A 25,840-nucleotide genomic window follows, 5' to 3' on the forward strand; every position below is an offset into this window, starting at 1 on the left:
CAGACAGACACACGACCACGTCCCCATCTTCACAGTGATACTATGGTTTTTTGCATAAATTAAATTCACAACTCGGATGGAAACATAGCTACTGACTTGCTCAGCAAGATCCTCTGAAGAAACTGTTTCTCAGCCATGATAGTAGTTGACCTGAAAGAGAAAACTGAAAAACGTTTACGCAAATGCAAACTCTTCAGCACCCCTTGTGGCAATTCCAAGAATGCAATTCGCACTTGCATTGCGTTATCAACTGCGTCATGACACATTTAAGAATGCAAAGTAGTTGCTCTCCTGAAAAGACCAGCATTGCTGGTCACCACCATGTTTGAATGGAAAAAGAATGCATTGATAGTGAATGATGACTGAGGCCAACACCAAACAAGCGTAAACCAACCTGGTCCATGAAAATTTAAGCCGGTCTAAACTGGTCCTTTCAGCATGGTAAAAGTATTTGCAGTCATGTTGAGCAAGAGTCCCCACATGAAACAGGTCTATTAGATGTGTTTTCAGCTCCTAGAATGCCTCTTTGACAGCCAAGGCTGCAGAAAAAAGCTGCAACACTGCAGTTGACGGGCAGGTAGGTACGGTTATAAGGTCATCAATCATAATCAACAAAAATAAACAGTCACTCCAAGGCTAGTGGAAAACTCACTACTGGTGGCAGAGGGGGACTGTAGAGCATGTGTTTACTCATTGCTTGTCCATCAAATTTTGCCTTCATTACATCTTTGTTATTTGTTTGTTCTCTTTGAGAGTGAAGCTTAGCTTAACCCACCCCTTTTCACCTTCCCTCAGGGTTTGAAGTGAAGAAGAATCTGTGTTAGTAAAGACGGGGTATAAAACTCATGATTTGACCAGCTGGCATCCTGGCAGATTCTCTGATTTCAGCTCAACTGACCTCAACGTTTTCAGGACGAAAGACTTCTTAAAGACAACCACAAAACCAGACTGCCAGCCAAGAACATATATTACATATACCTTGCACCTTTTGTGTACACCATTGCAGCAGGTCAACATGAAATTACTTGAATTGGTTAATATTAACCAGTAAAAGAAAAGGAGACATTTCAGAGGCGAAACAAGTTGTTACATTTTCATGAAGGGTTATAAAGACTAAGGGTATGCAGTGAAGCCATTATCTGTATCTGTGTCTGTTCTAGTTCCTTCGACAGAATTAACCGTATTCGGATAGAACCGGATGTGAGCAGGGCTTAAACCGGTAGTCCGTCAAAACTAAACGAAACACCCATTTTTAAATGTATCGTTTCTATAAATAAAATATGCCTCGTATATGCTTATTCATAATAACAGCCTAATAATAATAATAATAATAATAATAATAATAATAATTAATATAATAATAATAATACTTATTATTATTATTATGATTATTATTATTATTATGCGATTATTATTTAATTAAATTATTATTTTATTTATTTTTTTCTACCAGATGAAGCTGAATTTGTAGGCTACATTAAATGTGGAATATTTTGTTAACTGTGGTTTCCCCTGGTATTTTTGGCATTAATATCTGCTGAAACAGAATTTTCATTTATGTCAGTGCATGTATAACACTATTATTTTATTGTGAAATGTCAAGCCCACATTTTGCAGTGAATATTAAATACAAATTCAAACATTAAAAGAAATGAAAATAAATCAATAGAGCCTACAAACAGGTGAAAGTCCCATAAGTCTATAAGGGATTTTTATGATACTAGGACACCATTATTTAGTTAAATTACATGTGCAGGATTAGCGAAATGCAGTAGAATAAATAACAAAAGTGAGCCTTTCTCATTTTTCCAGAAGGGAATAGCGGGAAAAGAATAATAATAATAATAATATTAATATTAATGTTACATTTATATCGTGCTTTTCCAAAGCTCAAGGACACTTATATTTTTCATGTTAATACCCTGGCAACCTCTCACAACATCCTTGCATTGTGGCGGCGACTTTTGTGAAACGCAAAAATCAAGTTATTTTTAATTCCATTTGATACCACTAGTGGCGAACAATTTTTTATACAGCAGCTTTAATTAGAGTACTGACAATTGAACATTTCCCAACCTGATCTCACAACAAGTCGAAATAATACAAGAAGACGAAATCAAAAGAAATTGTACAAATCTGCTTTTTTCCCCATAAACAAAATTAAACAAACCAACAAACAATGTCATTACAATTTTTCCTAAATTTAGCCTAACCCTTTACCAAGACTCTTTTAATAAAAAATCACTATTTTGTACCAAGGGTGAAAGTGAAACTTCTGCATTTTGAATAAGCAATCTTACAATTTTTCCTAAGTTTAACCCCTAACCCAAGTCCCAAACTGAAACCTTACCCAATCCATTTAGTGGGAAAATAACTTTTTTGTACCAAGAAAGAAAGAAAACATCAGAACGAGATGAGGGAAGTGTGTTACACATCACACATCATACACATACACCAGTTATTTTACTGCATAAATAAATATGGAATGAGTAACAAAATATGTTCACTGATGTTTCCTATATTAACATAGTGTCGAATAGGAGGCTAGCTAAAATTTGTTGCCTTGTATCTGTTGCATTGTACCTATTTGAAATTCTATTTGTTGATTGGTTGGTCTCTTTTTGTACAAGCCAAGTCATAAAATATCCTACGATTTTGCCATCTCGTACAAATTACTTTGAGTTGTCATGAGACTAGGTTGTTTTTGTTGTTGTTTTTTTAATTTATACTAAATAAAATAAACAATTCTGTTCCTGTGTCCTAAATCCAATAATTCAAAAACTCTAATTAGATTCTCAGAGTACTTGGATGCTGTATATTGTTGTGAAACAAAAAAATATAACTTCAAAAACTTCAAAGGTTGCCAGCGTGGAAATTGACAAAGCCTCATTTTTAATAGATCTTACTAGCTGCTTAACACAATCAAAACCACTGATGATAGTGTCTGATGAATATCTCTACTCCTGCTGCAGAAAGATAAGAATCACAATGCATTTGGCCTCTATTCAGTTTCCACAGATCTATAATACTGTTTAGTCTTATGCTTTAGTAATTTCCTTAAAGGAATATATCCTATATATCCTAACTAGTTAACCCAAAAATGAAATTCTGTCATCATTCTGTATGACTTTCTTTCTTCCTGGAACACAAAAGGTGACGTTAGGCAGAATTTTAGCCTCAGTCTCCAATCACTTTCATTGCATCTTTTTCCATACAATGGAACAACTTAAACACAAACATTTCTCATCAAATTCTTTTAAAACAAAATGTTATGAGCTATGCTATCCACATCAATTTTTAAAGCTCTACTCTTACTGTATGTTAACAATTGTCTTATTTGTTTCTATTTTTATTACTTTGAGAGCCCAGTCCTCTTTCTGAATGAGCCTCATCAGCTCGGCTTCCACAAGTCCCAAAAGCTCTGAAATTATACTACACTCCCAATTAAGAGCACTCTGTTTTGAGGGAGAAGGCAACATCAACAGTGATGAGGGAATATCATACTTATATGTTATACACATACTGGGGAAGAAGAAATCCCCTTCTGAGAGATGAGGTGCTGTTATCATGGCCTCCAATTTAGCGATGGACCGATAATCAGTCAATATTTGTCTTTTAAGAGTTCGGCGATAACTGTGTCTGCTTGTGCAATAAACACAAGTGGTTGTTCCTTCTTAAGTCAGTTCCAATATCTATCAACAAAGGCAATGGATAATGCACACTTTCTGTATTCATTTAACAATTTTAGAGAATTGACTAAATGTTTTAAAATAGGTTCACATATAGTGGGGTCTAAATGTCTGAGATAACTAGTGAAAATGCATCAATTTGTATTTTTCTGATTAAATTCAACATTAATTGTTGAAACAAAATTAAATGAACTTCGTTCCTTTTGCTTTAATGACAGCATGCACTCGAGCTGGCATGGATTCTGAGAGCTGTTGTGAAAAGAGGGCTGACAAATAAAGCCATGCTGAAAAGTTGACAGAACCTGGCCTTCAAAAACCTTGGCATAGGTATCGAAGTGACACATTTCCGGCCTATAGCAGAGTCTCAAGTAGACAGTTTTCTCATGTATTCTGCTCAAGCACTGGGTTCACAGAGCAGTGCCTCTACAAAGCTGTCTGTCACATATATGGCGCCGCTCCTGCAATGCAGAAAGCAGGGCTTTGTGTGGGCGACAATCTCATCAAGGATGCTCCCGTGGTATAGGAGGGAGAAAAACGTGTCCGGTAATTTGGCTGTCAGTAATGTATATCACATTAGGAAAAACTTTGAATACCATGCCTAAGGACCACCAGAGGAGATCAATACCAAGGGGGATTTCAGGGGGAAATAATTAATACGAAGATTGGGGAGCTAATGTGAGCAATAAATGTGTCTCATGTGAATATTCTTTGGTAGAATCCAAGAGATTTTAAGAGTTTATTAGTGGTGCTGGCTACGGCAAGCTTCACAGTTGGTTTCTGTAAGTAAAAATACCATTCATTTTCTAATTAGAGAAATTGATTATTTTAACAATAACTTATGAACCTTGTAACACAGACCTGCTAGGAGCTACAAGGTTGTTAAGTGATTAGCCTATATATATTTCTGTAGAAGCCAGTGTGATTTCAATTTAATAAAAAAACATGTTAAAGCTGAAGTATGTCATTTCTGCGCCACTAGCACCACCAAACGGAACTGCAAAAATAAACTTTTTCAAAACAGCTTTCTGAATACGCCCCTGTCTGCCGTTGGTCAAACAAAGAGATAGTCCTGCCCCCAACTCACGCCATTGGTTGAGTAACGCTGTTGGGGCAGGTCTAAGCGGGTCACATAAAACAAATAGAGCAATTTTCAAAGCGCCACGGAAAGACAGTGCTTACAGTTGGCTCTGCATTTTAAGATGGGATAGGAGAAAGTATTTTAACCAAAAAAAATTAAATACTTCAGCTTTAAGGCCAATTCCTGGTGAAAAACTACACTACCAAGAATCCTGAAGAGAGATCCACCAATCAGAGAAGTCACTATTATCAAACAAGAAACAGGAACTGTGCCAAAGGAGCTCAGCAGCAACCAACTACTTCCATAAACCATTGCAAATGATGTAATGAAGTCGGTCCTCTTAAGCTATTTAAATATTTGTACATACTGTATCTGAATATTTTGTAATAAACTTAAAATAAATTGTTTTTATACTTTTAATCATCAATGTATAAATAGTTTTATATTGCACTGTCATTATTTTGATTGCTTCATTTGCAATGTTTTTTAATCCTAAGTATTAAACTTTGACATGTAACAAGCAACTGCATAGCAACGCCCTGGCAACCACACACAACACACTAACATTCTTCCGAAAATTACAAAAAATGTAGTATCAATTCCACCCCTTCCAGAAAAAAAAAAGAGATCTCACGCCTTTAAGATTAAGACATACATATTTTTTCCTGATGGTTGCCATTCCAGCTGGAAAACATTAAAGGAGGCAACAGCACAATTTTTCATGTCGCTCTCTGGGGATTTTGGCAGTTTTAAGCAGCTTCCATGGGAAGTGAGCAATTCATAAATAAGACTCATGGGAGCTTCTCAACTTCACAGTGTTTGGCTGTGATGAGAAAACTAGAATAAATCACTTTGAGCTGAATCACAGAGGTAATGAGAAGCATCCGAGCTTTGCATAATTCTGGAACATATGTTGGAGCTCTGAAGTCAACCTGACTGTCAAAGCCCTGATGGCAAAGAAATGATCTGCAATGATCCAGTAAACATAAAAAATGATTGTTAAATGGCTGCACATCAAGTGAATATTGACAAATTCATTCCCAATCCACTGCAACCACAGCATGTCTAATTGTGATGATTTATGCTGACTGGTTTGATGAAGCCATAGCTGGTTTCCATACAATTTGCCCCTAAATGTGTTGACTTTGTCAATAGGCCCTTAGTTATAATACACCAGAATTGTTTGAAAGATGACATATTGTGGTCATACTCAATGACCTTACATAGGGACTGAACATAAATGGTTTGTTTTGGCCAAACAAAGCTGTTTCAATAAGCTGTTTCAAAGAGCATCCACATTAACGACATAATGTCTTTCTATTTTTTTTGGAAGATTTTCTCAAAAACACACATTAAGACAATTCAATCAACTAGAGCATCACACTGACTGCTGCCAGAAAAAAAAAAAAAAAAAAGCTTTTTTTGTTTTGTCTGTCATTCCACACACTGAATTTAAAAACTATAACTACAGACATTACAAAACCAACAAAATTGCAAAAATAATGTCTGGTTCCCAAACACACCCCCTGTCTATTGGAACAAAAAATAGATAGTCCTGCCCCAAACTCACTCCACTGGTTGAGCCAATGTTGCTGTATTGGGCTGGGGTGCATTTCCTGTACAACAACCTAACTCACTGCTTAACCACCGTAGTATGATGAGAAATTAACTAGCTAGTCACGACTGTTTCCCGAAACCGTAGTAACTACATCCATTGTTCAAACCACGTTGGTTCAACAGTATAGAGCTGTCGTTAATGACGTTATGCAGGGGGTGGAGTAATAACTTCTGCGGATATCAAATTATAATAGATAATTTACATAAGAAAAGCTGTTTAATGCATGAAAGCTGCTGAAGACACGAAACCGGCATGCACTGTGTAATGCGACAGACTCTGGGGTTTACAGTTTCGCTGGGCCCTGGCAGTCGTCAGACGGGGGGAACATTGTCACTCTATGACCATGCGCTACACGGATGGTCATATCAGTTGTGCACAGTCTTTGTGATTACATCAGCATCTCCAGCTGAAAGAGTGTACATATGCGTTCTTCCGTAAATGCTGACAGGGGAGAGTACTGTGGTGGATGCCTCGACCGAGCCCCTTCACCTGGGAGTTCAGGGCCCCCCTACAGCCACGGACCCCGGGACTTAAGCCCCGGAAAGCCTATGCGTTAATACATCCCTAGTTTCCCCAGCGCACTTGAGCATACATGCACATGTGCACTCTTCAAAAGCATAAAAGAACTTATGCGTTAACATGGACACATAAGCCGTGTTCCGTGCATATAATGTATTTAACCCTTGTGTGTCAATTTAAAAAAGTTACTTAGAGGTCCTTAGAGGACAAAAATATCTGCGTCAAAAAACTGCCATAATAATATTATTTATTAATATTATTTTCCACTTTCAATTAGTTAATTTTTAATTATTTTCCATATACTTTTTTGGATTATTACAATCTGGGATATGTCAATGATTAGCAACAACACTGATTTTGATGCATTATTATTTTTTGTGCAGTGTCAGATTAAAAAAAAAAAAAACTCACACTCAGTACCTTAAAGGACAAAAATGTCCACGTCAAAAAAACTGCCATAAAAATATTATATATTAGTAATATTTTCCACTTTCACTGACTTTGATTTTTTAACCAACATCAGTCCTGATCATAACTACCAAATATTCATTCATTTTCAGGAATTTAACCCTTTTTATACACACACACGCACACACACACACACAAATTTCTCAATACACACATACAAAACACACTCTGACATCCATTCCAACACACCCACACACATTAAGCTGCATCATTTATTCAACTGGCCTGCAGTGCTCTATAATACAGCAATCTGAAAACAGGAAAAAAGCATGTATTTGCTTCATAGGCTAAACATGAGAAAAATGGCACCATCTGGTGGAAAATATTACATTTTTTAATTTTGAAGCCAGGGCTCCGGAATGAAACCATAACATTATAGAATTCATGATTTTATGCTTTAATGGCACTGGGATCAAATATTGCAGTTTTAATGGGTTTCAATGGGGACATTTTTGTCCTTAAGGTCCTGAGTGTAACTATTTTGTGCACACAGTGTATTATAGATGTATTACAGGAACTGAGGTTGAAATATCAATATTCCCCAAAAAATACACACCTCTGAAAAAATGTATGCTGTTGGCATTAAAACAACCAAAATGACTGAAAAAACGGAAAAATGAAAAGGACAAAAATGTCCCGAAGGTTGCACAAGGGTTAAACTTTGAAAAAATGACACACTTCCCCTTTAATGGCACTAGAATCAAGATCAAACTGAAATACATATTTTATCATCCTGTATACTAACTAAGCAGACCAGCTCCAATATTCTCTGACAATGAATTGCCCTTTATTTCAGTTCAACACACTGGTGCCAAACATATGGTGAAGTCCATATGCTCAACTTCCTGACATTATCCCGACCCAAAACACCATTCCAGCACGGCAAGATATATGCTGTAATAATCTAGTGCAATTTTGTGACACCAGCAAATGTAGTGCTGCACAATTGCTCCATATTGTTTTTCGAATAAACAAATATTGATTTCTTTTAACAGTTTTTCCAAAGTTTCTGTTATTGATTTTGTGGTTAATGAGTAATACTGTTAGTAATATTTGCTATGGCACTCTTTCAGATTGCTCCTACAGAAGCTGTCACTGCCTGGATTAGAAAGATGTCATGGGATAAGGAGGTGGAGTGGAGGCACCTGCAAACCTTTCATTATACATCCACAGTGTGCTTGTGGATCCAGAGTCATGACACTGCCAGCAGTGCTGCCTCTGTGTGCTCCCACAGTCAGGAAGTCTTACCACATTTCTTCACTTTTCAAACAGCCTACAGGTCCTCACATTCACCCAAAAAAGAAAAAAAAAAAAAAGAAAAAGAAAAACATGGATGGAGCCCCCGCAAGCCTGTCACCCTTTTTCTAGCTGTAGACAGGAAATGAACACAGAGATTGTGTACAGCATTCCATCCCACTGAGTGAATCATACATGTGAAACATGAGTAAACAATGATGACAGATTCTTGAACTAATCTCAAATGAATTCACAAAAAGTACATATTAAAAGACTGTATTTATTATACCATTTACAACTAAAAGTAACTTGCTTTTGGTGCCACTCTGTGAACATATGTGGCCACTGGGGGCAGTAGTTCAAATTTCAGTGAGTACAGACCAATTTCAGCTGAAAAAAAATCTCTACCTACGGTCAACAAATTAACGATGAGATTAGTCTGGACTGGCTCAACCAATGGTGTGAGTTTGTTAGGAGACTATCAGTTTTGTTTGTTTTTTTCGACCATGGCAGACCAATGGCAATTCTGTTTGATATCAACTGTGGCACAGAAATTACACACTTCACCTATAAGTATATGTTGTTCATTAGTATTACTCAATACACTTTAATAACACTAACATAAATACTAATGTTATGTGTGCCCTAACTCTCATTAGACAATTAAACGATTTCCAGAAGTCATCACAAACTACAAGTGAGCGCTGTACTGCACGGCATGTCTCTTCATTTTGTCTTCACTATGGTAATGAGAGGAAGCTAATTCCCAAAAACAATTAGAAAAAATGTCACAGCTCGCAAATTGTCCGATTAATCCCCGCAATTCAAGCACAAATCATGGAATACGTATATAAACAGGCTTGAGACATATTCGAATGTAGTCTGAGGTTACTGAAACCTTTGCAGATGGATTTCAAGGGTCCACTGGTATACACTGGCTGGCAATTCATAGCACTCAGTGGGTGAGTGGTTTTCTTCTAACTGAACTGGCCTTACACTCTATCACTTTCTTACTTTCTCTTGCTCTGATATTCTCTCTCTGACTTTCCTTTAAAGATACAAAATAGGTCTTTAGGGTGCAATTATGTACCCGAAACTAGTTTAATTTTTCATTTAACTAGAGGTAAAGAAAAGGTCCCCTTGAGGGTACTATCCCAGTGATGGCTGTTGTACCTTAAACAGAACCATTTTCTGAGAGTGTTCCATGTTAGTCAATTTTTATGTCTACTAGGCATAAACTGTCCACAAAATCGATCACTTAGAAATGTAATAGCAAACCTCTCCTCAACAAGTCACATAATTTACCATTCATATCTGTGCATGATGAGTAATGTACCAAAGTTTAATACTTAAGAGTATAGAGGTTTGTTCTAATCCCTAGCTCTAAATTATGTGCAATAGTACACACTACCAATAAAAGAGGGACCCTGCAATTCAAGGGTTATTTTCGTAATCTACAGATTTGGCTTCCTCACCCTTAGGATTTTGTTTTCCTGAGTGGCAACCACTAGTACCAGTGAGGTAAACAAAATATTCTTATAAAAAAGAGCCTGTATGGATGTGCCTTGAAGCCCAAAGTGAAAAAGCCACACCTTTGATGAATACAAAGTGCAGCCATCAGCTTCACATACAAGGTTTGGGGATGAATCATATACAGCTGTCAGGCATGACTTTCTAAGAAATACGAGTCAAATGTAACTGGCCTATGGCTGGATTTATGACAATAAGACAGTACGCCTTTCAAGTTCATAGGAATACTCACAAAATATTAGATGGCATGCTTTATTGAGAGTCTTTCAGGCACACAGAAAGCCTTTTCAATCATGATCAGTTCAGGGGTATCTGTCAGGATGTGTTTAGAGTATCTGCCTAAAGCGCATAGCACAAAGTCAGCTTAATGCCTAGTGTTACTGTGACGGTAATGAGATGCATTGTTGTTACTGAGTCATAGGTTATGAAAATATTACCATCAGAAAGCAAGTCTGCATTTCAAATGAAAAACATCTCACTCGCAAAAGGTGCTTGCTGCAGTCATATCCCATCACAGATACAGTGCATCCGGAAAGTATTCACAGCGCTTCACTTTTTCCACATTTTGTTATGTTACAGCCTTATTACAAAATGGATTAAATTCATTATTTTCCTCAAAATTCTACAAACAATACCCCACAATGACAACGTGAAAGAAGTTTGTTTGAAATCTTTGCAAATTTATTACAAATTAAAAACGGAGAAAAAAATAAAAAATCACATGTACATAAGTATTCACAGCCTTTGCTCAATACTTTGTTGAAGCACCTTTGGCACCAATTACAGCCTCAAGTCTTTTTGAGTATGATGCTACAAGCTTGGCACACCTATTTTTGCAAGATCCATCAGGTTGGATGTGGAGCGTCGGTGCACAGCCATTTTCAGATCTCTCCAGAGATGTTAAATCAGGTTCAAGTCTGGGCTCTGGATGGGCCACTCAAGGACATTCACAGAGTTGTCCCGCAGCCACTCCTTTGTTATCTTGGCTGTGCGCTCTGGAGCAGGTTTTCATCACGGATGTCTCTGTACATTGCTGCATTCATCTTTCCCTCGATCCTGACTAGTCTCCCAGTTCCTGCCACTGAAAAACATCCCCACAGCATGATGCTGCCACTACCATGCTTCACTGTAGGGATGGTATTGGCCAGGTGATGAACGGTGCCTGGTTTCCTCCAGACATGACCCTTGCAGGCCAAAGAGTTCAATCTTTGTTTCTCATGGTCTGAGAGTCCTTCAGGTGCCTTTTGGCAAACTCCAGGCGGGATGTCTCTGTCATGTGCCTTTTACTGAGGAGTGGCTTCCGTCTGGCCACTCTACCATACAGGCCTGATTGGTGGAGTGCTGCAGAGATGGTTGTTCTTCTAGAAGGTTCTCCTCTCTCCACAGAGAAACGCTGGAGCTCTGTCAGAGTGACCATCAGGTTCTTGGTCACCTCCCTGACTAAGGCCCTTCTCCCCCGATCGCTCAGTTTGGCCGGGCGGCCAGCTCTAGGAAGAGTCCCGGTGGTTCCAAACTTCTTCCATTTATGGATGATGGAGGCCACTGTGCTCATTGGGACCTTCAGTGCTGCAGAAATTTTTCTGTACCCTTCCCCAGATCTGTGCCTCGATACAATCCTGTCTCGGAGGTCTACAGACAATTCCTTGGACTTCATGGCTTGGTTTGTGCTCTGACATGCACTGTTAACTGTGGGACCTTATATAGACAGGTGTGTGCCTTTCCAAATCATGTCCAATCAACTTGATTGGTGGACTCCAATCAAGTTGTAGAAACATCTCAAGGATGATCAGTGGAAACAGGATGCACCTGAGCTCAATTTTGAGTGTCATGGCAAAGGCTGTGAATACTTATGTACATATGATTTTTTTTCTGTTTTTAATTTTTAATAAATGTACAAAAATTTCAAACAAACTTCTTTCACGTTGTCATTATGGGGTATTGTTTGCATAATTTTGGGATACTCATCAACGGCACTCAAAATTTCCCTGCCTGATCTCATGAAAATTACCTGACTGTGGCGACATTTTAACAAAATGACATTATGTGATTTCTTACTCGTATCGCGGCAGTCCAGATGTAAAATGTCCACTGTCCACTGAGTTACATTTTCTCCCAAACAATTGAGGTTTCTAAGGTTTATGCTCTTTCGAGTTTTAAATCAACAAAACCTTCCACCCTACCTTAAACCTTAAACCTAAACCTAACCAATAGTGTTATAAAAACAAATGTGAGATGAAAGACAGATAGTTTAATGCTTTAGCAAGTTTTAAAACAACAAAATTTACCTCCCTACCCTAATCCTACAATTAGCATCATAAAAAGCATATGTCACAGTCTGGCCATGAGTGTGCCCCCTCTATCTGTCAGTTTGTCTTGTCTGCATGTTTCCCTGTGTTTCTTCCTCTTGTGTCTTGCATGTGCCACGTCAAGAATACCAGCCTCAGTTGCCATGGCAACAATCATTACTCCAATCTACTGATTATCTACGGCACCTGTCTCCCATTAACCTCTCCCTATTTAAGCTCCCCTCGTGTTCAGTCCTGTGCTGAATTGTTTAGTGTTTTTGCCCAGTCGTTGGTTGGATAAGCTAGCTATTGTCTTTGGTCAGTTTATGTTGCCTTACTTGGCTAGATCTGACAAGTTCTGTTTTATTTTATCTTTTCTCCATTGAGAGAGTTTTGTTTGTATTCAGTTTAGTTTTTTGAATAAATAATTTTTTCCTGCATCCCTGCATTTGAGTCCTTCCTCTTAGCAGATCCGTGACAGAACAATTCAGCCATATATGGACCCAGCAGGGATGATTTTTTTCCCCCGATCCCTGTTCTCCTGCACGCAAAAGAGCTGCTCATGTTAGGAGGCTCTTCGAGCTGCGGCAAGAGGACAAGTCTGTGTGGGGGTATGCGGGACTGAAGGAGCCCATCAAATCGTGTATCCCAGAGCGAGGTGAAGGGGGAAGTCTCCTTGAGACCATCGGGCTGTCTATGAAGTGGAACGAGTTCATCACAGTCTGTGCCTCTGAAGATTTCCTGTCTTCATCCCAGCCTGAGGACGATGTCACCCCCACACAGAAGTGGACACCTCGACCACCTCCTCCACAGCTCAGAGGAGGAGAAGGAGGAAGAAGCCCAGCCAATCGGCCATACCCATGGCCGCGGTCTGCCAGGTGGTGGAGGAGCCCGCTGCGGCCCACCAGGAGGCGGAGGAGCCCATGGAGGCCGTTCCCTTGCTGCTGCCAGTGCTCACGGGCACGGAGGCCATCGCCCTCTCTGTCCAGTTTCCAGCGGCGGCCGCCACTCAGTCTGACCCTTGCTCAGTGACCACCTCAGATCTCACCCTCTTTCCAGGAACCAGCCGGACCCCATACCAGCGGTCGACGCCCAGCCTGTCTTGTCCAGTCCCCAGTGGTCACTTACCTTTCCGTTTAGTCTCTGTTGCTTGTCCCGTTCACTTCGGCCACCACCCAGCCTGTCCAGCCCCACGTAGCCGCCGCCCTGCCTGTCTAGCCCCATGCGACAACCACTGACCACATTCTCAGTCCAGTGGCTGCCCACCAGTCTGAGCTGTCTCCTATGGCCACTACCCATTCAGCCCCAGTCCAAATCCCAGTGACTGCCATGGACCTTACCTTCTATCCAGCGTCTGCCACGGACCTCACAGACCTCTGCCCAGAGGCCGTCAATGACCATTCTGCCCAGCTCCCTGTGGCAGCCACCAACAAGTCTGTCCAGCCCTGTGAGGCCCCTACCCAGTCTGTTCAGCCCTCTGTGGTCCTCATTCAGTCCGACGGGCCTCACCCTTGATCCACCAACCTTACTCTCTGGTCAGGCTGATTGGACCCTGGGTAGTTTCCAGCAGTCATCAACCTGTCTGATTCAATCCTGTCTGCCACGGCCACCGTCCAGTCTGTCCAGTTCCCCGTGGCCACAGTCCATTCTGTCCAGTTCCTTGTGGCTGCTGAGCTGGTCCTATCCATTGTAACTACCCAATCCATCCCAGTGTGCATCCTTAGGCCCACTAACTCTGTCTTTTTCCAATACCCTGTGGCTATCAATTTGTCTCCCTCAGAAGACACTGGTCCCATCATTCCCTCTGCACTCACCCATGTCCATCCTACCACTATCAGCATTCTCTCTGCACTCATTATCTCTTTGGCTCCTACTCTACCCATCACTGACCTATGTCTTGCTCCCATAGTGGTCCTGTCAGCCCTCGACCCCATGCTCAATCCAGTGTCGCATCCTGTCCATTCTGACCCTGCTCTTTTACCCATCCAGTCTACCTTCAACCCTTCCCCAATCCCTGTCAGTTTCCTGGACATTTACATGCTCTGTCCTGCTCTCCTGGTCCTCCACCTGGTCTGTCATGTATCCGTGGCCACCCACCTGATCTGTCCTGGCACCCTAGCCCCCCACCTGACCTGTCCTGGCACCCTGGCTGTCCACCTGGTCTGTCTTGGTTCTCTGGCCAGCCACCTGATCCGTACTGGCTCCCGAGCAGTCAGCCTGGTCAGTCCTGGGTCCCTGACCATCTGCCTGGGTTGCACTGGTTTCCTGGTTGCCCACCCGATCTGTTTAGTTCCCCTGGCCCTCTGTCCTGGGTTCCTGGTCACCCACCGGATTCACCCCAGCCATCAAACCATTCATTTGTGCTCCCTGATCCACACTCCGGTCAGATCTGTTCACCTGTCCTGTTGACTTCCTGATGGTCTCTGATTCTTCGCGGCCATCCCCCTAAATTCCCCCACCCTCCCTTCCTGGGTCAGTTCCTTAAATTGTCAGCCCATCTGCTTTGGACTCCAGGAGGCATCCACCGTGGGTGGGGGGGATGGGGGGGAGTACTGTCACAGTCTGGCCATGACTGTGCCCCCTCTTTTTGTCTTGTCTACATGTTTCCCTGTGTTTCTTCCTCTTGTGTCTTGCACCAGATTCACACATACTACGTGAGTGGGGTGTGAGTGAGGTGTGAGCAACTCGTCATGTTTGGGCTTTCACGTTGGCTGCATCTCTTTTCTAGGTTCCTTTCAAGGCAAGTCAGCCCATTCTGCTGTCATCTTTGGAATGCACTCGGCTAGGCTGGGCAACTTTATCTTTGTAAACAAGTGGCATAAAAGAACGGCTCTTATCTACTTGAATGGGGAAAGACTAGAATTTCCAAAATGGTTGGTCATGATTACGATCAAAGACCATATTTAAAATCAGCAGTAAAATTTGACAACAATAGTATCATAAATTGTGCTGCTTTTCCTCAGATTACACTAAAAAACTATTTTTTGAAGCTGGATCAGCTAATGCGCATGCACATTCTTGAGTTGATTGACAGGCAATGTCTTTATCTAAAATGCGATTGGCTCTTTTACCTGTAAGGTGGGCGTTCCAGTTGCTCCCATTAATTTTAATACAGTGGTCCATCTTCTCTAAATTGTCTCTGTATATATACACAACACAGGCAAAAGTCCTGCAGTTTATTTATTTATTCTTTTCTTTATTTAGTTGTTTTGTGCTTGCATGCATGCAGACCTATAAATTGTAGTGTATTTTAGGTTTGGTTTAAATATTTTTTATCTGCTTTTGTTTCTTTTCTATAATCTCCTGATTATTAAAATTTTCTACTGCACCCAGAGCCGCTGAGTCCACCGTGAGCCGCACGGCAAAAATAGGCTCGGCGCTGAAACTATCCGCTCACTGCCACGTCTGGGATGCTTCTTGGGTGCTTGACCTCGCGACTCACGCTTGCAATGTGAAGGGTGTAATCTGTAAACATGGCCGCTAAAATTAAAATGTGCTGCTCACGTCTCACTCACTGACAATAAGTGAAACCAGCGTTGCAGGTGCCTTGTCAAAAATGCCAGCCTCAGTTGCCATGGCAATGATCATTACTCCAATCTACTGTTTATCTGCGACTCCTGTCTCCCATTAACCTCTCCCTATTTAAGCTCCCCTTGTGTTCAGTCCTGTGCTGAATTGTTTAGTGTTTTTGCCCAGTCGGTTGGTTGGTTCAGCTAGCTATTGGCTTTGGTCGGTTTATTTTGCCTTATTCAGCTAGTTCTGACAAGTTCTGTTTTATTTGAGCTTTTCTCCATTGAGAGTTATTGTTTGTATTTTGTTTCGTTTTTTGAATAAAGACTTTTTCCCCTGCATCCCTGCATTTGGGTCCTTCCTCTCAGCAGATTCGTGACAGCAAATGTGAGATGAAAAATGCAATTGCTGTAGCAACCTGCCTGCCTGCCTCACTGGACTCACTGCAGTTTGTCAGTGCTCCACTGATGATACCATTGCATCTACACTACACACTGCTCTCTCCCACCTGGAAAAAAGGAACACATATGTGAGAATGCTGTTTGTAGACTACAGCTCAGCATTCAACACCATAGTGCCCTCCAAGCTTGATGAGAAACTCCAGGCTCTGGGCTTAAACAGCTCGCTGTGCAGCTGGATCCTGGACTTCCAGTCAAGCAGACGCCAGGTGGTTAGAATGGGCAGCAACATCTCCTCATCACTGACCCTCAACAATGGAGCCCCACAGGGCTGTGTTCTCAGCCCACTCCTGTATTCCCTGTACACACATGACTGTGTGGCAACACACAGCTCCAATGCCATCATTAAGTTTGCTGATGTTATGACGGTGGTAAGTCTGATCACTCACAATGATGAAACAGCCTACAGAGAGGAGGTGCACACTCTGACACACTGGTGTCAGGAGTACAACCTCTCCCTCAATGTCAGTAAGACCAAGGAACTTGTGGTGGACTTCAGGAGAAAAGACCCACCACCATCAATGGAGCACCGGTGGAGAGAGTCAGCAGTAGGGCTGCACCCGACCAAAGATTTACCTCGTCGACTAGTAGGAGTTAATTTAAGCCATTAGTCGACTAGTCGCACGTTTATGATATTAATTTAATTACTTGAATATATTTTTTGGGGGGCATCAGAAAAGTTCCAGGGCTGAGAAAGAAAGTTATAAGTAACATTGCTAACACTGTTCTACATTACAGAGAATTACTAAACCGTAATAATGAGCCTTTAAAATATAAATTTTACAAGCGCACGCACGAAGCGAGCCGCAGTGACACCAGCAAAAGCGGTAATCATCCTGAATGTGTCGGAAAAACCAGCAAGGAGACTGTCTGAACATTTTGTTAATTTACAGAGAAAAATGCACATTAGGGTTGTGCTGAAAGACGATGATTTCGGGGATCGACGAAGAGTGATCGCCAATAGCTGACGATGTCAAGATGATATTTGGCTCATTTTCCCATGTATTAAATTATTATTATTATTATTATTATTAGGCTATTATTATCAAATTAATATTACAAATAATTTGCCCGTAGACACACAGACACGTGCTTGAAGAAACACTTTATTATATTATTAAGAACAGATGACAGAAAAGCCAGCTATGCGCATATATGACGCGCTGATACGGAGGCGTGCAGTCTCGTGGAACATGCGCATCTAAAAGGTTCTCACTCTTTGTTTCTGTCACTCTTTTTTTTTGCAAGAACAGTATCGTCTATGAGTGCTGCAAATGACCTCAGACATCTCAGCTCAGGAGGTATTTTGAGTTCAGTTCACTTTATTTCCACAGAGCAGTTTATTGCGACCAACTCTGCAGCCTATAGCCTACATCTATGAATATAACATAAAATAATACAAAAACACGTTCACCTCGAACCATGATTTATATTTCAGTGATTATTATCATCATTATAATTATTATTTTTACATTTATAATTGTTTTTATGTTTTCATAATTTTCCACCATGATGTTAAGATGGATTCTTTCCTGATGGTAAATGGAAAGGTGTATATATATATATTATTCTTTTATCACTTCATTATTTTAATTGCTTTTTCATTTCGTTTGGAGTGCAATTTGAATTTAGAAATGTATTTGATTTAAGTTTTTAGTTTTTTAAATAAATTAATTTAATTTTCAATGCAAAATCACTAAAGCAAGAATATTCACCGATCCCTCAGCCCGGGGGTTGCCGATGTAATTGGATATTGCAATATATATATATATCGTGAAGGAGGGAACAAAACGAATTTATTCACGCACATGATGTATTTTCCCGGACAACGAAATACCTGACCAGCAGAGAATGCACATATGAAGTAGGTTCTTTGCCAGAGAGATGTTGACAACTGTTGTAAAACCATCTTTCAAAAAGTTGAACAACACACATTTTAATTGCACTTATTATTTTTTCCAGTTTCATTTGAATTTTTAGGTAAAATAAATAAAAATAAAGTTCTAAGTTTGAAATCAAGGAGTCTTGCTTTATTGTGTAGGCTTAACCCTAACCCTGCTTAACGAAAATTACCCCATAGTACCACCTAGCGTCCAACCAGCGCTAATACTGGTGTTCGTCGTTTTTATGTGGAGTTTTTTCTGCGACCAACCGACCAATCAAAACTTGGTCGACCAAGACTCTTCTCATCAACTAACCTTTGGTCGACTATCAGGTGGCAGCCCTAGTCAGCAGCTTCAAGTTACTCGGTGTCCACATCACAGAGGAACTCACATGGTCCGTCCACACTGAGGCCGTTGTGAAGAAGGCTCACAAGCGCCTCTTCTTCCTGAGACGGCTGAGGAAGTTTGGAATGAACCACCACATCCTTACATAGTTCTACACCAGCACTGTAGAGAGCATCCTGACTGGCTGCATCACCGCCTGGTACGGCAATAGCACCGTCCACAACCGCAAAGCACTGCAAATGGTGGTGCGAACTGCCAGACACATCATCGGAGGTGAGCTTCCCTCTCTCCAGGACATATGTACCAAGCGGTGTGTGAAAAAGTCTCGGAGGATCATCAGAGACTCCAGCCACCCGAGCCATGGGCTGCTCTCACTGCTACCATCAGGCAGATGGTATCGCAGCATCAGGACCCACACTAGCCGACTTCATGACAGCTTCTTCCCCCAAGCAATCAGACTTTTGAACTCTTGATCTCTCACGATCAAAATACATCAGCACTGCACTTTATTAATCTTATTAATCTCACACTGGACTGTCATAAATTATATTCTCTCTTAACAACACACTGGCAACTGACTATCAACCGACAGCCTGAATGTCAATACAGCACAATACAACCTACTGTATATTTTATATATACTACTTTTTATTGTACACTGTGTATTCTATATTGTGTGTATGTGTATTCTATATTGTGTGTATTGTATACTGTACATTGTATATTATTATTTGTATATTGTGTTGTGTGTAATTATGTGTATATTAGATATGTAAATTGTGTTGTGTAAATCTGATGTTTATTGTAAATTGGTATATGTCTCATCACTGTAATGACTGCTATGTTGCTCGGAACTGCACCCAAGACTTTCACCCACTGTTGCACTTGTGTATATGGTTGAGTGACAATAAAGGGATTTGATTTTATTTGATTTTGGCCAAGTTATTTTGTGGTGCATCTATGACAATTTAAGCTCACATTTCAACTTGCATGCTCTTCAGTACCCTTAATGTGTTCCTTTGCATCACAGTTTGAATAAGCTTGTAAATGTAATTGGTTATATGTAATGCAAATGTCTACGCTATAGTAAAAGTGTTTAGATGTTGTAAGATAGCACTGTGTGAAGAACAGGGTGAAAGTATGCATTTGTAAACTGAAAATCTCCCATTTTACATGTGATTTGTGAGAAAGGGAATTAAAGTAATTGTTGTTGTAGCACATCTTGTGCTCATTTTACCAGTAAAGTGCCACAATATGTACAATGAGCTATGAAAAAAATAATTTTTGCAAAAATGTAGGGACAGTAATGTGATTCTATGAGACCAGGTTGCAATTCTATGCACTCAGAATAATGGTACTTAAACATTCAAATAAAGCTGGGGTTCCTGTAGCACAAGTGATATATCATGGAGCTTCCAATGCAAAGTCAAGGGTTTGATTCCAAGGGAGCACATGTACGAATAAATGCACACCTTGAATGCGGTGTAAATTGCCTTGGATAAGAGCGTCTGCCAAATGCATAAATGTAAATGTAAAGATGAACCACCCAAACTATTCTCAAAGCAGAACTGCACAGACTAATCACCAGACAACCTGAATAAGGAAACAACAAGTGCTTTCTGTTAAAAAGCTCCCCAAGAACACAGCAGAAGGAAAGTCTGAAAAGATTATTCTGCAGTTCCAATGGATCATACAAAGTAGCATTACATAATTAATGAGCTTTCTGCAGAGGCTCTCTCTCTCTCTCATTAACATTTCTTGTAGGTGACAAAGCAATTGGTTTCCCAGGGAACCTTCCACCTGTCAATAATCGTAGATAAGCAAAAAGATACAGTTTTAAATATCACTTTCTCATTCACTATACAGTATACTGTAGATCTCAGCATGGATTATGGGATGTTTTCATGAATAGCACTTGGATGGACAAATTGATTCTATTCCAGAAAACTTTTTTCATATTATTTGATGGACTATATTTTTACATCTGAAGATAATGCATGCATACATTTCACCCCATGTACAATGATAGGGTTTTCTGGCTACTTGCCAGAATAGTATGGTTGCTAAGGTGTTCTGAGTGTTTTTTTAGCACATTGCTATGTGGTTGTTAGCTATTTTGCCTAAATATAAGCATAATTGTACTGAACGCTGCTAAGCCTATTATAGCACGAGTTTGGAAAAGATGCTGAAAAGGCAATGTAAATGATGGTCATATCCATCAAAATTACATATATATCCAGATCTGTTTTGATGAAGCACAATTACAAAGAATTACGAAAAAAAATTATATATTGGACATATATTCATTGAGCAATTGAACACTATACTAATACTGGGTAGGGCCTTCCTTTGCTATCAAAACAGCCTCAGTTCTTCGTGGTATGGATTTCACAAAATGTTGGAAACATTCCTTTGATATTTTGGTCCATGTTAACATGATTGCACCATACCATTTCTGCAGATTTGTCAGCTGCACATTCATTCTGTGAATCTCCCGTTCTTCCACATCCCAAAGGTGTTCTGTTGGATCAAATCCGGACTGGGAAGCCACTGAAGAACAGTGAACTCATTTGCCACGTTTCCACTATCAGGCCAAATGAGGTTGTGCTAGTGCATGCCAGGGCCAGTTGCGTACCCATAATAATTTCTGGGCTTCATCGTGCCAGCTCGGGGCTTCCTTGGGGCCTATGGCCTTTGGCCCACTGATTACCCTTGGGCCAAACAAGGCCAACTAGAGATTAGGCAGGGTCAATGTCAAAAGCAGAGTTTCGCTGAGTCAGGTCAAAGGTTTCAGCACAAAGATCGGCGAACTTGCAGGATGTGTATCCAGCGCACAACGGTACAGGTTTTGGAATAATAAAAAATTGCGGGCACAGTACAAATTCATTAAAACACACAATGGACAAAGCGGTGCCCAAAGATCCTGGTTCAAGATCATGGATGGTGTGCTGGGACATCGTCCCTCTGTTAGTGGAGAGACCACTCGGGACACCATGGCAGTTACAGTTGGTGAGTTGTCAACGCTAACTTATCTTGCTAGCGAGCTAATTTTTACATACGATATAAACTCAATATTCTAGATAACTAGATAACATGATACCTCAACTTGAGCTTCCCTCTTGCTTGTGAATTAGGCGGGGTGTGTGACATTGGCACCAGGGCAGCGTATTTTGGGGCGGGTTGTAGGGCAACGCTACAGGACTATTGGCCCGATGGTGGTAACGCAGATTGATTCTGGTCTCACGGCTTGAGGTCCGACGCTGGCCAGTTGATAGCCCTGACTCGCACTGGCCCGACAGTGGAAAAGCGTCTATTGTCATGTTCGTGAAACCAGTTTGAGCCAACTTTTGCTTTGTGACATGGTGCATTAGTATGCTGGAAGTAGCCATTAGAAGATGGGTCAACTGTGGACATGAAGGCATGCACATGGTCAGAAAAAATACTCAAATAGCTGTGGCATTCAATCGACGATTGATTGGTATTAACGTGCCCGAATTGTGGCAAGAAAACATTCCTCACACCATTACACCACCGGCACCAGCCTGGAATGTTGACACAGGGCAGGTTGGGTCCATGGATTCATGGTGTTGGCATCAAATTCTGACCCTACCATCTGTGTGCCTCAGCAGAAATTGAGATTCATCAGACCAGGCTACGTTTTTCCAGTCTTCAACTGTCCAGTTTTGGTGAGCCTGTGCCCACTGCAACCTCAGCTTTCTGTTCTTGGCCTACAGAAGTGGAACTAAACATGGTCTTCAGCTGTTGTACCCAATCCACCTCAAGGTTCAACGTGTTGTGCATTCTGAGATGCTACTCTGCTCACTACAATTGTACAGAGTGGTTAACTGAGTTACCGTAGCCTTTCTGTCAGCTCAAAGCAGTCTGGCCATTCTCCGGTGACCTCTCTCATCAACAAGGTGTTTCCATCCGCAGAACTGCTGCTCACTGGATGTTTTTTGTTTTTGGCACCATTCTGAGTAAACTCTTGAGACTGTTGTGCATGAAAATCCCAAGAGATCAGCAGTTACATAAATACTTAAACCAGCCCATCAGGCACCAACAATCATACCACAGTTGAAATCCCTAAGATCATCCCCCCCACCCGATGGTTGATGAGAACATCAACTGAAGCTCCTGACCCGTATCTGCCTGATTTTATGCAGTGCACTGCTGCCACATGATTGGCTGATTAGATAATTGCATGAATAAGTAGGTGTACGTGTGTTCCTAATAAAGTGCTCAGTGAGTGTATGTATCTTGACACTGAAACTGGATACACATGCTATAACAAATATAAGCATGTGCATGATTTAACATACTGTAAGTATGCATGTGACTTAAGCTGTGGTTTTGATCAATATAATTTTGACAAACTGGGCAGTAATAATCAGAATATAATCAAAGATTATGTGTGGCAAAACTGCACACAATATCAATATATTTACTCTGTTGTTCTATTTACTGAATGCAAGGCAAATTTCCTTCTAAAGCTAATCTTCCCTCAAATACAGCCAGCAAGCTCATTCCAACACACTGGATGTGATTTCTAGAGCTTTTCCTGCTGAGGTCAGCAAGTGTATGACATTACGTGAGAGTCAATTCACACCTTCCCATCATGTCGATAAAATGCCTCTTTGAATTAATTCAGGCTCTCGTTATTTCTTGTCATTCAACATTTAGGTGGGAACAGCCAGTTTTAGGTAAAAATACTAAGGGGAAAAAAAATTCTAGCTTTTAAATAAATTAAACTCCTGTCAGCACACACTTTTAGAGTTCAGTGGTATCTGCACGCTCCAAGCGCACATTGAATTTCATGCAGTAGTTGTTTGTGAAACAAATTACAGGAATGGTGCAGAATATTACTTTTGCAATGTGAACGGAGAATACAATAGAAAAGAAACTAATTACTCTGGGTGTTCCCTATCTACGGGAAACAGAGCTGTGTGCACAATCCCGCCCACTCTATAGGCTCTGGGTAACATGATGTAATATAGTGAAGACATTGATTACTATTAGAAATTGCATGGCATTTTGTTCTTCCTATTATCTTCCTTTTTTCTTTTATTCTTTTATCAAGAGCTTGGAGTATTGACAGCTGTGATGTGTGCAGTTTATAACTATGCACCTACATTTGACTCTTTTTACTCTCAAACATAAATGCACAAACAACAAAAAAATGTGTCATGGTGACACTTCTGAGGTGTGAGCAGTTCTCGGGCTAAGAGAGACATTCATCAACATCAGTGAAAGCAGATTGTTCTAAATGCTTGTGGCATGAGGCGCAGTATATGGTATGCAAATCAGGCAGAGACTACAAAGAAAAGAGGGTGTTTTGATTATGTTTCAGTTAAAGATGCATCATATAAGTCATCTGCCAGCATATAGAGGAGAAACACAGTTCATGCACACTCCCTACACTTCAACAGCCCTTATTTTTTAGAAAAAGCTCTCGCAACACCAAACATTATCAAATGAATGCCATTCCTTAGATTTATAAAGCAAAAGAGTTTATCATCCTTATCATTAGGTGAATTCATATGCAAACACTGAGCAAGTATGCCAGTGGTGTGAGATAGTGCAAGGGAATGAGATTTGGAAAGATGATACTCATGATAGTTGTTAGCATTTGAGACAGAGGTAAAAATGATTGAATTCATATGAGCTCTTTCAAATACATTTACGAAGATAATGAACTCATATTCGAGCAGATGTTTGTGGAGCATGGGGAAAGGGTCTCAGAGGGGGTTCTTTGAGATTATTATTGCGGTTCTTCAAACCACAAAATATAAATGAGGAAAAAAATGTTTATTAGCACGAGGCAGCGCCTTAATTGCGTTACTGAAAAACATTAAAAAACACACACAGTTGTTAAAATCTTCACAAAGAAGTTGAAAACGACGGTCAGGTATTGAGATCCGTCGGAAAAGCCCTCGTTCGATCAGTCACCGCTAGAAAGCACTGCAGTACATTTGAGAGAAAAACTGGTGTAACGTAGCGAAACAGATGAGGGGATAGTCTTCTGAAAGTATGAATGAACACCATGCAGAATTAATGTCAGCAACACCTGTGCTACAAACGCGCGTGCACTCTAACGGATAATTGAGCTGAAACATATGTAGGTACAGTTTAAAAACATGAAATGAAAGAGAATAGTGGTCGCGTGCAGGTATCACAATTCTCTCAACACATGCACGCGTTGCTTTGCTGCGGCTCTAGTTCATAGAGATGGACAAAAAAGCACCAACGAAAGTCTGTATTTAGTCTTTGCTTATGCAAAGCAAAAAGGAAACGAAAACAAATAAAATAATGCTCTTTAATTATGCTTACTAGCTCCGTTGTCATGTTCTGTTGTGTGGTGGCAATCATGTTTGCAGCGGTCCAGAAATTACGTCCCAAATTCTGCACGGATAGTTCCTTATGCAGCTGACTGCTCCTTCAGTACTTGACAGCGTTGTTTAAGTTGGTGCTGCAACTCTCTACACCCCACTGGTAGATTCTTTCAATAGGATGGTGTAAAGTTGGCCATCTCTCTCTCACACACACACACAGTTTCAAGAAACAAGCCTATTGACCAACTAGAACATTAAGACAACACGCAGGCCCTTCTTGCTTTGCCTCTTTTTTTAAATATAAATGTCTGAGGCGTCAGTCAGAATTAACAGAAAGAGAGAAACAGACAGACAGACAGACAGAGACAGATAGATAGATGGCAGTGTAACAACACACGTTTCGCCATGAGGGAGAATGAGCATAAATAATGATTTATTTATGCTTGTACAGAAATATTAATGTTTTCAGTTATCTAATTAATTTATGTCTGGCCTCCTTAAATGTCTGGTATGAAAAGCAGCCCTATGAACTCATTAGTTTATGAGTGGCACACAGGATGTAAAGCACTTCTTAAATGAAAGGAATAGTTCACCCCAAAAAAAAGACAGTTCTTTCATCATTTACTCAACCACATGCCTCATGATGTGGATGACTTTCTTTCTTCTGCAGAACACAAAGATTTTTAGAAGAATATCTCAGCTTGTTAGGTCCATACAATGCAAGTGAATGGTGACCACGACTTTGAAGCTCCAAAAAGCACATAAAGGCAGCATAAAAGTAATCCATACGGCTCGAGTGGCTTAATCCATGCCTTCTGAAGCGATCCAATAGATTTTTGGGTGAGAACAGACCAAAATGTAACTCCTTTTTCACTGTACATCTTGCCATTGC

General features: G+C 40.5%; 1 protein-coding gene across 2 annotated transcripts in view; it reads right to left on the bottom strand.

Moving 5' to 3' along the window:
* Nucleotides 1-25,148, bottom strand: part of LOC127419901 (inactive dipeptidyl peptidase 10-like) — an 85,356-nt gene extending 60,208 nt beyond the window's left edge. For both annotated transcript variants that reach the window (XM_051661711.1, XM_051661710.1), the window contains exon 1: nt 24,947-25,148. In XM_051661711.1, the coding sequence (XP_051517671.1) occupies nt 24,947-24,985 (39 nt within the window). In that variant the 5' untranslated portion in view covers nt 24,986-25,148. The remainder of the gene's footprint in view (nt 1-24,946) is intronic.
* Nucleotides 25,149-25,840: the final 692 nt, after the last annotated feature.

The sequence above is a fragment of the Myxocyprinus asiaticus genome, chromosome 29, assembly GCF_019703515.2.
Source record: "Myxocyprinus asiaticus isolate MX2 ecotype Aquarium Trade chromosome 29, UBuf_Myxa_2, whole genome shotgun sequence".
Lineage (NCBI taxonomy): Eukaryota > Metazoa > Chordata > Actinopteri > Cypriniformes > Catostomidae > Myxocyprinus > Myxocyprinus asiaticus.